The sequence below is a fragment of the Synchiropus splendidus genome, chromosome 15, assembly GCF_027744825.2.
Source record: "Synchiropus splendidus isolate RoL2022-P1 chromosome 15, RoL_Sspl_1.0, whole genome shotgun sequence".
NCBI lineage: Eukaryota > Metazoa > Chordata > Actinopteri > Syngnathiformes > Callionymidae > Synchiropus > Synchiropus splendidus.
Window position 1 is genome coordinate 748,167 of NC_071348.1, and position 15,059 is coordinate 763,225.

Below are 15,059 nucleotides of genomic sequence, written 5' to 3' on the forward strand. Positions count from 1 at the left end.
GGATGGATGGATGGATGGATGATGGATGGATGGAAGTTGATGCTATAAGGCGCTGATGCGTTGACACTTTGGTGTATGGTTGGATAAATGGTGTGGATGAATTGAATGGTTGAGAATCCAACTGGAGAATGGATGGATCATTAAAGTTCCCTCTCCTCTCCTCATCCCTTCACCCGGTCCTTATGTGCGACTGAGGCATGTTCGCCAGTCTGACTGACTCCTCTAATTGAAATAACTAGCTCCTTAAAGCAGGCGTGATATTCCTGATCTGGACTCAGGCGAGTCAAAGTTCCACTCCGGTCCTTTTCAACTTATGACGTCAGAGCCGGCGCCGTTTAAAACAACCTGCCTCTGCTGCTGACGTCTTTTACACTAGTTTTTTTTTACGCGGCCAAATATGTATCTGACACGCCACTTGTTATTTTAGACAGACGCCCAGCTTTTCTCCGCAGTTGCGCTTCCCGCGAGGTAATCTAGTCTTCTGCTCATCGAGGGGTGATTTTTTGAAACCCCCCAAATTAAACATGCGACTCTGCTGCGCCCTATAAGCATCCTGGGAGCTGCTGCTTCACCAATCAATCGGTGCGCTCCCTCCACAGCTGCAGCCCGCGTCCGAGTGGAGAGCTTCAGTCTCGCTTCACCTCTGGATACTGGGGCTCCCCTCTACCATGTCATATCCACAATTCGGATATCCATACTCGTCTGCGCCACAGGTAAGAGGCGCGCCGCTTGGTCCGGCGAGAGCCGTCCGTCTTTTTACGCACTTTGCCAAAGACTCGCGCGCGCGTTTATCGGGAGGTTTTGGGTTTCAAAGGGAGGTAACGAGACCCCGACTGGACCCTCGACACCCGGTAAAGTGATTTCGACAGTCTGTTAAAGAGTGGCGACACTTGTTCTGCGTATTTGCGCCGCGACGCATCTGCTGCTGGCGGAGAGCCATTCCAACATCTGGACCTCGGTTCCTTTCATGCCAACTAAGTTGACTGTCTCTCGCCTTCTGTATCAAGTTCAGCAGGAGTTCACTAAAGTCCGCTTGCTCTCTCCTCAGTTCCTGATGACCACCAACTCTCTGACCACTTGCTGCGAGTCCACCGGCAGATCCATAGCCGACTCCGGCGTGGCGGCGTCCGGCCAGACTCCGGTCTACTGTCCGGTGTACGAGAGCCGGCTGCTGGCCACCGCCAGACACGAGCTGAGCTCCGCTGCCGCCCTCGGCGTCTACGGCAGCCCGTACCCCGGCAGCCAGGGCTACGGGAACTACGTGACTTACGGGACGGACGCTTCGGCGTTCTACTCGCTGGTGAGTCCTTCACCTGCTCCGCGGTGACGGTGACTAATGGAGCTGCTGGGACGCGAAGCATCGCTGCTCTTATTAGACGCTTCAGCTGACGTGTTCCCACAAAAACCTGCGGCCGATTACAGATAGTGAAGCATCGGAACTGAAGGCAGGCCGTTATTCGTATCTGTCATTCTGGAGTCCTTTTAAATTCACGTGTAAATAGAAAGGAAAGTGTCGCTCTAAAAGATGTGAAGGCCTTGTGTGGAACGTGGAAACACTCCGGCATCACAGCCCCGACTTTAAAGTGTGTGATGCAGCTGTGGAATTTTATTTTTCAGGCCTCGTGCAGATGACTGAGATAAAAACTCTACGGCCAACGCGCCTATAGTCTTTAAAATTCCCTTCTCAATATTCAACTCTAAATCTTCCAGATGAAATAAATTATGTCCTGCAGCTCAACGTCAAAAATATCGATGGTAGATAAACAGTGGTGTTTTTGTTGCCCTTATAAATATGCATGTCAGGTAAAGCTGCAATTGTAATTGTTGTTTTATATTATTATTCTCAAGCGTGTGGGGTCTCAGAAATGGCACTTAAATTATATTCAATCATTCATCTGTTTTTTTAAGCTCCAAAAAATGCATGTTTATAAACCATTTGTATTTAGGATCATGCAAGTGTGTCTTTTACAAAAAAGCGAATTGATTTTCACTCACGTCAATGATAAAACGGATGCCTGAAACCAATCAATAAATATGCATTTCAAAACTAAACAGGAGGAACTAAGCCCCTGGACCCGACGTGGACAGGCATTAATGTTTGACACTTAGAACATCCGTGCCTGAGGTCCTCCGTGACTTCTATGCTCCCATTTTAGCTCTCTCTTTCACTGACATGTTTGTGGTGATTTTGAGATACATCTGACAGTTCCTGAAGCAGGTCAGCAGTCCAAGTGACTTTCCTGATGTTTGCAGGGAACGTTCGACACTAAAGATGCCACCGCTTCTGCGCATGCGGGACTCACCCAGGCAACCGCCTACTACCCCTACGATCCGACCCTGGGACAGTATCAGTACGACAGGTATGTTCATCCAGGCTTGTTTTTGTCACACAGATGCAGATAACGGAAGGTTACATGCTTGTTTTCCACGGGTGTATCCTCCCTAAAGTTATCCAATACATGGCACTTTCACCTGTATAGAAGCCTGCTCTGTTGTTTTCACTGACAAGAGTAGTTCTATCCATTATATTCTCACAAAGTCACAATAATATCATAATAATCTCTGTATATACGCTGCTAAATTCACGTGACTTGACGTTGACATCTCCCACTTATATCATCTTTATTCAGACAAATGGCTGAATGAACTGCTCCAGGTATAAAACATCTCAAAGAGCCAGATAGTTCATGCCACATGTGATAAACCTGACCTGCTCCGTTGGGCTCCACCATCAAAGCTGACTGTGTCCGTCTCCTGCTTATTTATTACAAAACACATGTGTCAGAAAAACCTAAAGTCGATGCAAAATGTCAGGGAAAACACACTGTATTGATTGAATAAACGCCGGTAAATAAAAGCCCAATGTCAAAGGCAAAGCAGCGACAGGCCTCACTCTATTAGAGGCCCGGCATCCACCTGAGGGCTCATCATTACACTCAATAAAGCAATTTTACAGTCTATTTTATCTGCCAGTGAACAAACACGGGGCGTAAAAGGAGGAAAAGGTGCAGCTCTGCTCTACTTTTGGATTCCCTTAGCAGTGCTTGACCTGCACTAAGCTATCTGGAGCAATAAAGGCCTCATAAAAGCCTCCCTGGAGAGGACCTTTACAGCTGACTGCTGACGGAAAATCAACACTCTGCATTTTAAATGTGGCTCTACGGCGGGCGTTTTTTAGATCATGCGGGCGGCCTGCCAGTGTGTGTGCTGGACGGGAGGAGCGGTGGACGGGACTTGTTGTCATCTGTGGGGTTCAAATGAATGTCAAGAAATCAAATAGCTCGTGGATAGTTTTGGGGGATAAACAACGTGACATTTTATTGCAGCTCATTTCAAATCTAGTGACTTTATTCATTTTAATAAACATATATACTTACAACTGCTTAAATGAAATAATTGTTTACTATTATTATTGGTTTAAAAATATGGAAATGAATTCATGAACCCACAATTTCCTTTTCCTTTTAATTTATTCTCACAATGATTTTGCTTCCTTCAATCTTCCGCGCCTCATCCACATGATGAACCACCAACCATTTAATGTTGTTTCACTGGTCAAAGCTGACAAGGCCCCAGGCTGCCTCTGGTCCCACAGTCGCTGGTCCCTGTACTTCCTCAATGGTGAAATTGTAAACTCTCCCAGCAGGAGTTGAGGCGGAAGTGGGTTGTGTGCTTCTGTCAAGCTTTGCAGTTTAACTCTAACTTGATCTGATAGAACGAGAGAGGTTTTCCTTCTGGTCCTGGTGTCATCCACTGCATTGAGTTCTGGGTTAAGAGGCACTTTCGTGTGTGCCCTAGTGAGATACACAAGTGGACTCTGGAACAATGAATATGCTCCAAGCTTTCATGATCATCAGAGTCTAGGTGGTCTGAAACAGGTCTACGCTCCAACGGTAGAGCCTCTGCTCCGCAGTGACCAGGGCTAGCAACAGCTGAATTTTTCATACAACAAACCCCCAAAATATATCCATTTCAAGTGTTGGAAAAATGATGCTGGAAAGTGCAGCGTCTAGATGAAAGAAGAGTTGTGATTGCAGCTTTCCATTCACATCAGAAGCGCTGACTCGTCGCTCTGCGTCCTTCTCCTCCCAGATACGGCACCATGGATGGTGGCACGAGGCGGAAGAACGCCACGCGCGAGACCACCAGCACGCTGAAGGCCTGGCTGCAGGAGCACCGCAAGAACCCGTACCCCACCAAAGGAGAGAAGATCATGCTGGCCATCATCACCAAGATGACCCTGACGCAGGTCTCCACCTGGTTCGCCAACGCCAGGAGGAGGCTGAAGAAGGAGAACAAGATGACCTGGCCGCCGAGGAACAAGGGCTCGGAGGAGAAGAGATACGACGACGACGAGGACGGATCTCAGGAGGAGCAGATAAAAAGCGAGAGCAACGATGAAGGTCAGTGAGGAACATCTTGTGAAAGTTATCTTCAGTGATGTGACTATGGCTTGCTGCTTTAAATACTCTGGTGAAGAGTGACCAATTCATGTCCCTTTAAATTCTTCAACATATTCTAAGCTAATGCAGTGAACACTTGTGCTGGTGATGTGTGTTGGGAGAGTGAAGTGGTGCTGGACGACACTTGAACAGAGATGGCTTCAGTGCCTGTGTGTGTCTTCCCCTCCAGAAAGCAGGACCCGGGCTAACAAGGACCTGCAGCTGAGCGACCTGGAGGACTTCGACGCTCTGGAGTCCGAGAACTCCGAGTGCGAGCTGAAGCATCGGTACCACATGAACGCACACATGACCACCACCAACGACTGCCCCTCTGACATGAAGATGTCCATCCCGGTGTCTCTGGGTGGGGAGCAGCAGGACTTGAGCAAGAGCTGCCTGAAAAGCAGCCCGGACGACTTCCAGTCGGACAGCCGGCAGCAGCAGCAGGCCAAAGTGTGCTACCAGCAGCAGATTTTAGACGGTAAACCCCGCATCTGGTCCCTGGCCCAGACCGCGACGTCCCTCAACCAGACTGAGTACCCATCCTGCATGCTGAGGAACCAGCTGCCCCCCTCCTCACTGACCCCATCCCCTGCTGCTACCTCGCCCGCATCCGGCCTGGACAACAGGCAGGACTCGCCGGTCACGACCCTGAGGAACTGGGTGGACGGGGTCTTCCACGACCCTTTGTTCAGACACAGCACTTTGAGCAACACGCTGAGCCACACCAGCGTCTCCTGGAGCAGCAAAGGCTCCGTGCTAGAAGCAGAGAAGAGCTCCGGGCCCCTGGACGCCACGAAAGACATGAGCTTCCCTAAAACGATCAACAAACTCTTTTGTTCGTAACCAAATCTTTCAAAAACATCAAGACTCTTCCACGTGTTTCTTTACATTGGCGCTGCAAGTGAAAATATTTTTGCCTTTTTCTATCCAACGCACGCACAAAACTGAAATGTATGTTTACATGAGAGCGGCCTCGAGACGTGTCGGCTATTTATTATGATTGTTATTATTTATTTTCGACTTTCATATGCGCATGCAAATGTGATCGACTACTATGGCAAAGCGTCACTATTTATGGAGAAAAAAAGTCACTCAAATGCACAGCTCGAGGAGCCATTCAACTTTGTTCACGGAAAAAAATAAAAGCAAGTCGGTTGCCGAGGTTGCTGTCCATGGTGCTGGCGGTCGAGAACCTGTTAATGTCTGTGTGGAAAGGTTGCTGGAGCTAATCCCGTTACCTCTCCGGGAGACTTCAGGGCAGTGGAGTGAGACTTTAAGGACGGACTAGAGAGAGAAGCACGGACAGGTCGCGTCGTCCTCAGCCGATATTTTTTAAAAAGCACAGCAGATATAACTTATATATAACTAGCATCACAGGTCCGGAGGGACAGAAGTAATCTCAAAATTATAATTATAATACAATAATATCTACCTTTTAAATTTGAACTTTCAATGAATGAATGGACAAAGACTTCGACTGCATAGTAGCACAAACCCACGACATCATTTGACTTGCCTTTGTGTTCTAAAACACAAATATGTCAGTAATTAAGCAGAAGTGTCTAGAGGTAAAAACTTGAAATGAAATAAAATGAGTGAGAGAGTCTCAACTCTCCATTATCCATTGCTCTCTTTAAACTCAAACTTATTCCATTCAAGTGTTTTGCTGAGAGGATTTAAGGGAGTCCAACGTCTCATTTGGCAAACTGACCTCATTTAAACACAGAGAAATTCAAGTTTGTCTCAGGAGCCGCTGTTTTTTATTTTAGTGACTGGAAAAAGCTCATGTTGTGACGCAGCCAGATGTGAGTGACTGCAGTCTTGTTTTAACAGTGTGGCGTGAAGAGGAACGTAAACACTAGGGAGAGTAAAGAATGAAATCTTTCTAACATTTGGATTCAGTTTTTCTGACAAATTTGAATCCACTGAGTTGATCCAAAACAAATGAAAAAGAAAAAAAATCTAGACGTTGGAAGTAGGAGTTAGGTAGGTTTTCAGCACCTGTGTCCAACTGCAGGCCAGCGGACCAAAGCTGGCCCATCACCTCACTTTTATGTGGGCGGTGAGAGCGTTGCAACAAGCGATGTATCCAGGAAGAAGGGATTTTTAATGTCAGTGCTGAGGCAGAGAGGAGAAAAGAGTTATGTGGATTTTAGTTCAAGTTTGCAGTTATTGACTGGTAGATAAATATAAATTCTGAATCTGTCTGTTCAAGTTTGACGGTTTTAGAAGACAACAAGGTTTTGATCTTGAAAAGTCCAGCGCAATGATGAATCCAGAAAGTGGTTTGTTGTCTGTGAGAGAAAGTCAGCAGTCATATGGTGACAGCCAGTAAATGAAGCCCATCAGCCCTCGGTGAAATCACTATCCCAGATCTGCCTCATTAATTCCCTCTAAACAGGCTGTAATTGGGATGTTCCCAGTCATATTTCATGTCAGCCTATTGATTTCCCCTCTCCGCCGCCCTGATGTTATCCAAACATCTCAACACTGCCCGTGATGCACCTGTCTAAAGGGCAAGTCGTCGGCGCTGCGTCCGATAATGGGATCAAAAAGCGATGCCTCCCCCTCTTTTGGCGGAGTAATTTGAAGGGAGGACTTTTTGACGCCTGAACCTGGATGCTGATCACCAGGAAGGAAAAAAAAGAGGAGCCGGGCACCAGAGAGGCGCTCACGTCGGGGAAAAGTGAAAAGGGCAAAAGGAGCTGGAATTAGTTGTTGTAGATAAAAGGGCAAAAAGAAAGGAGTCAAGGGTACTTGACAGTAATGACGAAAGTGGAGCTCTCCTGGGACTCTGGCTGTCCTGTGAGAGGGGAAGGAACGGAGAGAGGGGGGCGCCAGTGATGAATTTTAATGGGGAGGAAAGCAGCAGCCTCCCGACCATCAACAAAAGGGATGTTATCGAAGGATGTTTGTTTAGCGGTGCGTTTTAATAAAGAAATAGCCAACAAGTTGATAAAGTTAATTCGCTGGGAAGATATAATAGAGGCTTTTTATTGGAGCGCAAGTGACACGGAGTAGACGGCTGGAGGGGGAGGAGAGGGGGGCGGACTATAACTAAATCATTCAGCCGTGGCAAATACGAACACACAGAGGGAGCGAGATGGTAAATTAACAGGAGCTTTTTACATAGAGACCAAATAAAAGTGTAATCAGCCAGGCGTTACTTTTCATTAAGCGGCCTTGACAGCAGCATATTCACGCACTCGCCAGGCACCGAGCTGGGGGTCCGGGCCCCGAAGAAACTGCTCTCAAACACGGAGTCATAAGATAATTCCTTAAGCTCCATTAACAACTCTTAGCCGCAGGAAATGGGCTCCCCCTGAAAACATCTCCAAATCTAAAAGCTTTATCGACCTGGCAAACCTCAGCTGATGGCTTCTTTTTTTCTACAACCCCCCGCCCCCCGCCCACCTCCACACTCGCTCTGTATTTCCCCCCCACCCTTTTTTTATCAACTTAAGGGACAAGAAGGTCCAACTGAGGTAATAGACTTTGACACAACACATTAAATGGGAAATGAGGAAGGGGAGAAGAAAGGCCACTCTTAAACGTCTTTTAAACACCACCAATTAGAGTTGAAAACATGAATACGCTGCAGCCTCTGGCGGGCGTCTGACTGGTGGTGCCAGTGCTCCTCTCAGTTTGCCTATGTGCATTGCTGTGTTACGGTTTAGCATGTTAGCATGGCAGCAAATGGGGCCAGACTTTTCTTTTCCCAACTCTACAGCTTCAGTTCTCATCATGCAGCCACGTGGTCCTCGCTCTCCGCTTGACCCAGTGGATGGGACATTTCAAAGCAATTGAAGAAGTGAATACCCTTCCTTGAAAGATATAGCTGTGGTCCCTCACATTCCCGAGCCAGTGACAGGATGAAACACCTGGTTTGCTAACCTCCTCCAGGCCACATAAAGCTTTGGGCCTCGGGCCTCCAGTTTGGCATGACTTGCGGACCCATTTGAGCCCAGCCAGCCAGTTCACCGGCAGCTTTGCTGAACTGAAACACAACAGAAATCTTCAACACCAATGTGGAGGACACTCCTCCGGTGCTGATGACACCAGACAGGGTTGTTGGACCGCTCTCCGGTGAGCGGCTGCCATCAATCCCAGGTGACCGTGGTTTGAATCCACACAGGTTTGTGTGCTCATCCAAACAGCCTGGCAGATATCAACATGCATGAGCCAACAATGGTAGTGAAAGGCAAAACCTCCCACACATCTCAAATATCTGAAGACAACACAGGCTTTGCTTGGTTCTGCCGGACTGTGACACCAGGCTTCACCTTTGTTGATGTAATGTTGCTTTAGTCCTCTGTTTGCGCAGCACTTTGCAGACAGAACATCTCTTCAATATAATGTGCTTGAGAGCGCAACAGAAAATAAGTGACCGTCAAAGAGCGCAGGCTGGAAACAGCGTGCCACGTCCACCTCCAGTTCTCCCTCCAGTTTTGGGTTCGACAGCTTCAGAGCGTGTGATTCGTGTCCAGAGACATGAATTAAACAGGTAACTAGTGCAGAATCCAATTTATAATCAGTTATCATTTTATCTTGTTTATTTTATTCAGATATTTTTTCATTTAATACACACATTTTATTCATTTCTAACCCTATATTTCTTATGCCAAAGGTGTTTTAATATGTAATATTTTAATTTTAAGTATTTTTATTTGGAAAATATGTCACTACTAACTGAGGTAAATAAAACTTGTACTTTGACACACTACAAATAAGCAAAGAAAAAGAAGCATGTTACGGAACAATTTAGCTCCTTAAAGTTTTCCCAAAATCTCGTTCGATGATCTCAAAGCTAGAAATTGCTAAGCTATATTACAGGTCCGTTTACCCATGGCTTCAATTTCCTGCTTCACTTTGGACCCTTCAGCTTGTCAGGTCCAGGAGCTCTGTTTATTCTGGGCCCACAAAAGCTTTTTTGAAACACACCACAATCAGCAGTCTGGTGCCTCCCCAGAGAGCAGCCGTCTGGGTCGGGTTAATACCGCCGTGACCCTGAGCCATAAATATATTTACACATCATTACACACCCACCTACACCGCTTCACACGGAGGAGATCACAGGCAGCAAATAGCAGCTGAATATTTGATCACCGATTTGTGTCAATATGGCCGATTTATGAATCAATGTGGAGACCTTTTGTTAAAAAAGAAAAATCTGAATTCATAGTCATAAAATACCCCGAGGATATTCAAGAACTTTCAAGAGGCCTAAATTACACCTAAATGTCATTTGATGTAAATCAGAACTAAATTAATGTGTTATTGATGGAATAAAAGAGTGGGTCGGACGTTGAGATGAATGCTGTTAGAGTGTGTGTGTGTGTGTGTGTGTGTGTGTGTGTGTGTGTGGTCAGCCCTGCTGCCAAAAGACGTGTCCTGGATGTGCCTTTAGGCCCCAGCGACTGGCCTCTATCAGCCTCTTGCTGCCACCGCCTCAGTGCAGTCATTCCGCGGGTCAAGAGGTTTGAGCCAGCGGGGCTTCTCCCTTTCACCTTCTTAACCGTGATCTGCGAGATCAAACTGGTTGACTGAACCAGAAGTAGGTTCTAAAAATTCATCCAAGGCCGCGAGGAAACGGAAAGCTAGCACTTCAGGAGCACCTTCTGGAATATATGCAGAAATGCGTCTCTACAAACAAGTCATTCTGTGTTTGGTTTGCCTGGAAAGACACCGGACGTTTTCACATTTAGGAAGCACCTGGACGAGTCCCAAGTCAAGGTGCAGCCCTGGATTTTGAGGTGTGACCGTTTCATTCGTGATGGACGACACACTCACAACTACTAGTCACCCGTTAGCCTGTGTTTCCTTTGGGGAGGAAACCAGAGTGGCCAGAGGAAAACCCAGGCGAGCTCAGGAAGTGGAACTTCAAGTGGAAGCACTTCAGCAGTTAATCTCAGACTCTCCAAATGTCAGGGGGGAGGTCAAGAGGGGGTTCAGGGGTCGTCACAACACACTTCATCTGGGTCTGACAACTTAAGCTGGAGTGCAGATAACTGATGCCTTTCCCATCAAGTGTTTCTCTTTCCTGTCTGCCACTGAAGAAGGAGTGAAAGCTCCTCTGAGGTGGCTACTTAAATTAGCATTGCTAACGTGCGCACCGTGCCACCCGCCGTGATGCCAGTGCTGTGCGTGAAGGTCTGCAGAACAAGTGCGTCTCAAAAAGAAACTTCACATTCCAACACGATTCAACTGCAGAATGACCCTGCCAAGCAGCAGCATGGTTCTCCGAGTGGGAAACGCTGATGTTTCAAACCGAAGCTCATTGTTCTGCAGCAGAGCGAGAGAGATGTAAAAGTAATTGCTAAAGGTCAAAAGAGACTGTGTTTTACCAACACGTCTGTGTTTATCATTCTGGACAGATCAATACAATACTGTTGTTTTAAAGAACAAAAGCCAGCGGAGACTTAACACTGACCTTTGCTTCCATTTCCCGTTCAGGCTGGAGTTCCAACAAAACATACAAATGAGCCTCAGCTTTCTGGAGACAGAAGACTTCCTCGCACTCTCTGCAGGAGGACCGTGCATTTCAGCCGTTGATTCTGAAGCAGTCTGTATGAGATGAAGACTGGCAGATGAAATGAAGGAGATAAAACTATCTAAATGCTTCGACCACAACAGGCGCTCTGGTTGGCTCAGACCATCCTGGAGTGGCAGAGAAATAAACCTCATAACATGAGACACAATAAACTGCATTTATGTTGTACTTTCCCATTTTACTGTCTTCACTCACACCCTCACTGTCATCATCCTGTTCTTCATCTCCAACATTCTTGGTCCACCGCTGTCTCTCCTCTCCTCAAAACCATCTCTCCCAACTTCTCCTCCTTCCCCTTGTCACTCCGTCATCCTCAAACATCATTGTCCATGACGCAACAAAGAAGAGTAAAAACATACAGACAATTCATCTGTAAGTAAAGTAGTAAAACATCATTCTCCTGGGAACCTACTGCCTGACAGGATCTGTCCTGGCGCTTCATAGTTTCCACAAACAAAACAACTTCATCTTTACTCATCTATACTACAATTCTACTGGTCTTTACATCTGTTACAACTGCAGAACACCTGGACTCGCCAAACCTCAACGCTATTCTAGCTCATGCTATTGCTAGGAAAAAACAATGCTTGAGATCAGACAGGCAAACGTAGAATTGGAAAGATCAATTCACATTTATCTTTCTGAATACAGCACACATCACCTTGTTGAAAGTGTTGGCCAATTAATTTTTGGCAAATGATGGGTGGTCTGGTTTGCTAGTGACTGTCTTTGTCTCTGAGCTCCTGTGACCTTTCGTGTCTCATTACCAGCAGAAGTTTGGGCAATGCTTCCTCTGATCGGATAATTGTGGATGAGATGCTATTGATGGATGTGAACAGCTCGCAGATAATATTCCTGTTCTGTGGAGTTAAATCACTTTGACGTGATTTGTAACTGTTTTTTCTTCATTCAATCGGGTTGCCTTTCCTCCCCACCACTCCTGCTGTAATTGGCTTGTCCAGCAACCAAAGATTTGCATGATATAATGCAGCAGGAGAATGGAGGAGGTCACTGAAGACGCCGCTGAGTTGGTTCCTGAATTAAAATTGGAGTTGAATGTGGATTAAAATGACAAAAGGAGCGACAATGGCCATTGAGTTGGCACGAAAAACCTGCTGAACTGATGGCCTGATGTGTCTCTGCAGCCAGATGAATGAAAACATCTGCAAAAGAATGGAAGAATCACGTTCTCTCTGGATAACGGACCACAGACTGAGCCCTGAGGCACCTCATTTCTGACTATAGACTAAACTGTACTGTACTGTTTAAGGATTTTCAAGGTCAACAGTGTCCATCTTCCATTGATCTTGAGTTAGAGCCAGGTCAATGAACTGAGCTCCTCATACACAGAGGCTAATACTGGGTACTATACTTGCTGTATACTACTGAATCAAGTTGCCACACCGGATGACAGGCCATGGCATCCGGTGTGGCACATATTTCTTCCACACTCTGTCCTGTCAATGGAGTGTCAATTTGAGTTCAATAAATATATGGTTTAATAGAGTTTATTCAGTTGAATAGAGTTTGGCCTTCGAGCAGTGTGATTTGGCCCCTCACCCCTCAGATGAATATTATAATTCATCAGTTATGTTTGTGAAACGTGTCCCTCAAATCAACCGACTGTCTTCTGAGCAGGAGCCTCAGCACCCGGATGCTTGGCAAACGGCGAGCAAAAGGCAGGGATGTTCCAAGATAGTGCCTCTAACAAGTCCTGCAGAGAGACACCTTTGTGGGCCAGTTGCTCCCGGGCTACAACATGTACTGTGACGACTCAGTAACTCCAACAGGTCTACTTTAGACTATTTGGGGAGTTTTGAGAGACAGCCCGGCCAAGTGTGAGGATGTGCTCTGACGCGCTAGGTGATCCTCCGTCTGTCACGCGTCTCAATCAGCCCTAACATCCGCTCCTCCGCTTCCCTCATTCAGCCAGCCTTCTCCTCCGCCGGGTATCTTCAGGTGCCAAACGGGGGGTTAATTTCCCCTCCAAATTGTGATGAGTCGGCCATGCGGTGCCATTTTCCAAAATTTTGGAAGGTCCTACAAGCTACACATTTTCCCGACAATCTGGACGGACAGCTTCTTTGTTCACATGCTTCTGACGAGACTGGACTTCTTGTATCTGCGTTTACATTGTCCACAGGCTGTCAGGCTAACAGCCATTTTACAGAAGACAAGGCTTGTGGTTTTTAACGAAAACACTTTATTTTCCAGGCCTATGATTTCCAAGATTCAGTCCAGGGCACTTGGTGTCGGAGGAAAAACTTAACGAAAGCGCAGAACCGACCCGGCCATCACATGACAGCTCCAAGAGGTTTAACATTCATTTTAGTTTTCTTGAGTTTAGTTTCCATCTTGTTTTATGGCATATTTTAGTCAGAATTACTGATATTTTTGTGATATCAAACCGCTTACACTACACAGTACACACAATGCTGGTCCTAGTTTTCAGTGCTCAATGACATTTTGATACAATGCTCCAAAATAAACACCGTTCTTCCAAATTTGGCCCCTCATTTTTACTTAATAAACCTTGTCAGAAGTTGTAGAATGAGTGAACCAAGAATGTAGCAATACTGCATTATCGATGAAACCTATGACTGCAGCTGGTGGTCGAGGGTTTTTGTTGTGTGGTTCGCAACATCATCATGTATGAAAAGAATGTGATGTTCCTGTGAAGACAGTTGAGAGAGCAGAGGACATGTTTGACTTGAAGTAACCGTAAAGTGGCTCTGGTCAGAAGTGTCAGGGTCCAACCCGGCATCAGCGGCGTGTGGGACCAGAGTGGCTGCGGCTGACTGACCCGCCCGCTCATTAAGGCACCGGCGCGCCGCCGCGGCCTGTACGGTGTCAGGAACACTTATTTGCTCCACAGCCATCACAGAACATTAACATTCACGACAGCCTGCTGCATGATGGGGGCGAGGGGGGTCAAGGGGCTGGATGAGAGGTTGAGCTCACACGCTCCTCACTTAACACGCACACACTCGCTCGCTCTGCATGAACAGTGGCAGCAAAATACATGCTAACTGGCACAAACAAAACAACTCACTGGAAAGCCAACTCTGCGATCAGGGCAGGTCTGTGTGCAAAGATTTGAACTGGATTACGCAGAAAATCCTCTGATACGTGGGACCCTCACACACTCCAGGAGACATGCAATCAGCCCTCTCAGTAAAGGTCACATTTGCAATGCAGGTGACTCCGGCAGAAGCAGCAGGTAATTGGCTGACGGCACGCGGGGCCTGAATACCTCGTCCCTGAAAAGAGAGCGTGATGGATGGGGAGCACGTGGCATGGGAGTAATTAGATGTGTTTTGGGGGTAGAGTGGACCGGACCTGGGTCCCGCTTCTGCTGAGTGAAAGTGATGGGAGGGCGAGCCGTGAGAGGTGGGACGGCGGCGGAGGAGGCGGAGGGTTCTGCTCTCGCTAAAGCTAGCTACCACGCTGGAAACAATCTGGACTCAGGTGACATGTTTGTCTCTATGAGGGATGCTAACTGCCACAGGTGGCGCTGAAACCATCTATCAAACAGGAGAGATTGATTGAATTCATTCATGCAGTTAACCACTTTGAGAGGTTAAACTGTTGCAGTGCAGTATGAGACAAGTTGCCAGTCAGAGTTGACACTCTACAGCTGAGGTGGGCAGTTACAGTTCCTAAAGTACCACATTATAAACTGTGACAGTCGTGAAGGGCCAAAAGAAAATGAAACGAAACGTGACAGAAAAAAATCTTAATTAACAAGAACAAAATAAACCATAAAGGGTTAAATGGAAGCAAAAATACAAAAAAATATTTTACATGCATCTTATTTGAATAGAAATCATAATAAAACTATGGACCAAACATCAAAGATAAAAAGCCAATTTATTTCTTAATATATTTTGTTTCAGTGAATTTTGAGGAAAATACTAAAATAACTAACGAAAAGAAGAAACAAAAAACTAGTCATGGATGTGTTGAGTTCACTGTTGAACCAGTACTGGCTAAAATGGAAAAAATGACAGAAAATGACAACTCATCAGTTGTATACTTTTAGTCTGACCTCACGAGGGCCGCAA

The 15,059-nt window shown here is 46.4% G+C and overlaps 1 protein-coding gene across 1 annotated transcript; it reads left to right on the forward strand.

Moving 5' to 3' along the window:
* Positions 1 to 403: 403 nt before the first annotated feature.
* irx4a (iroquois homeobox 4a) lies at positions 404 to 5,729 on the forward strand. Its single transcript, XM_053888366.1, has 5 exons — positions 404 to 713; positions 1,049 to 1,300; positions 2,254 to 2,360; positions 4,093 to 4,403; positions 4,633 to 5,729. Exons 1-5 carry the CDS (start codon positions 669 to 671, stop codon positions 5,286 to 5,288), a joined length of 1,371 nt encoding a protein of 456 aa, XP_053744341.1. The 5' UTR covers positions 404 to 668; the 3' UTR covers positions 5,289 to 5,729.
* The last annotated feature ends 9,330 nt before the right edge of the window (positions 5,730 to 15,059 follow it).

What these genes read in the sequence shown, in the direction of transcription:
- irx4a (XM_053888366.1), top strand. Translation starts at nt 669, where the DNA reads ATGTCATATCCACAATTCGGATATCCATACTCGTCTGCGCCACAG. An exon ending in CATACTCGTCTGCGCCACAG is followed by an intron (nt 714 to 1,048) that starts GTAAGAGGCGCG and finishes CTCTCTCCTCAG; the next exon opens with TTCCTGATGACCACCAACTC. An exon ending in CTTCGGCGTTCTACTCGCTG is followed by an intron (nt 1,301 to 2,253) that starts GTGAGTCCTTCA and finishes TGATGTTTGCAG; the next exon opens with GGAACGTTCGACACTAAAGA.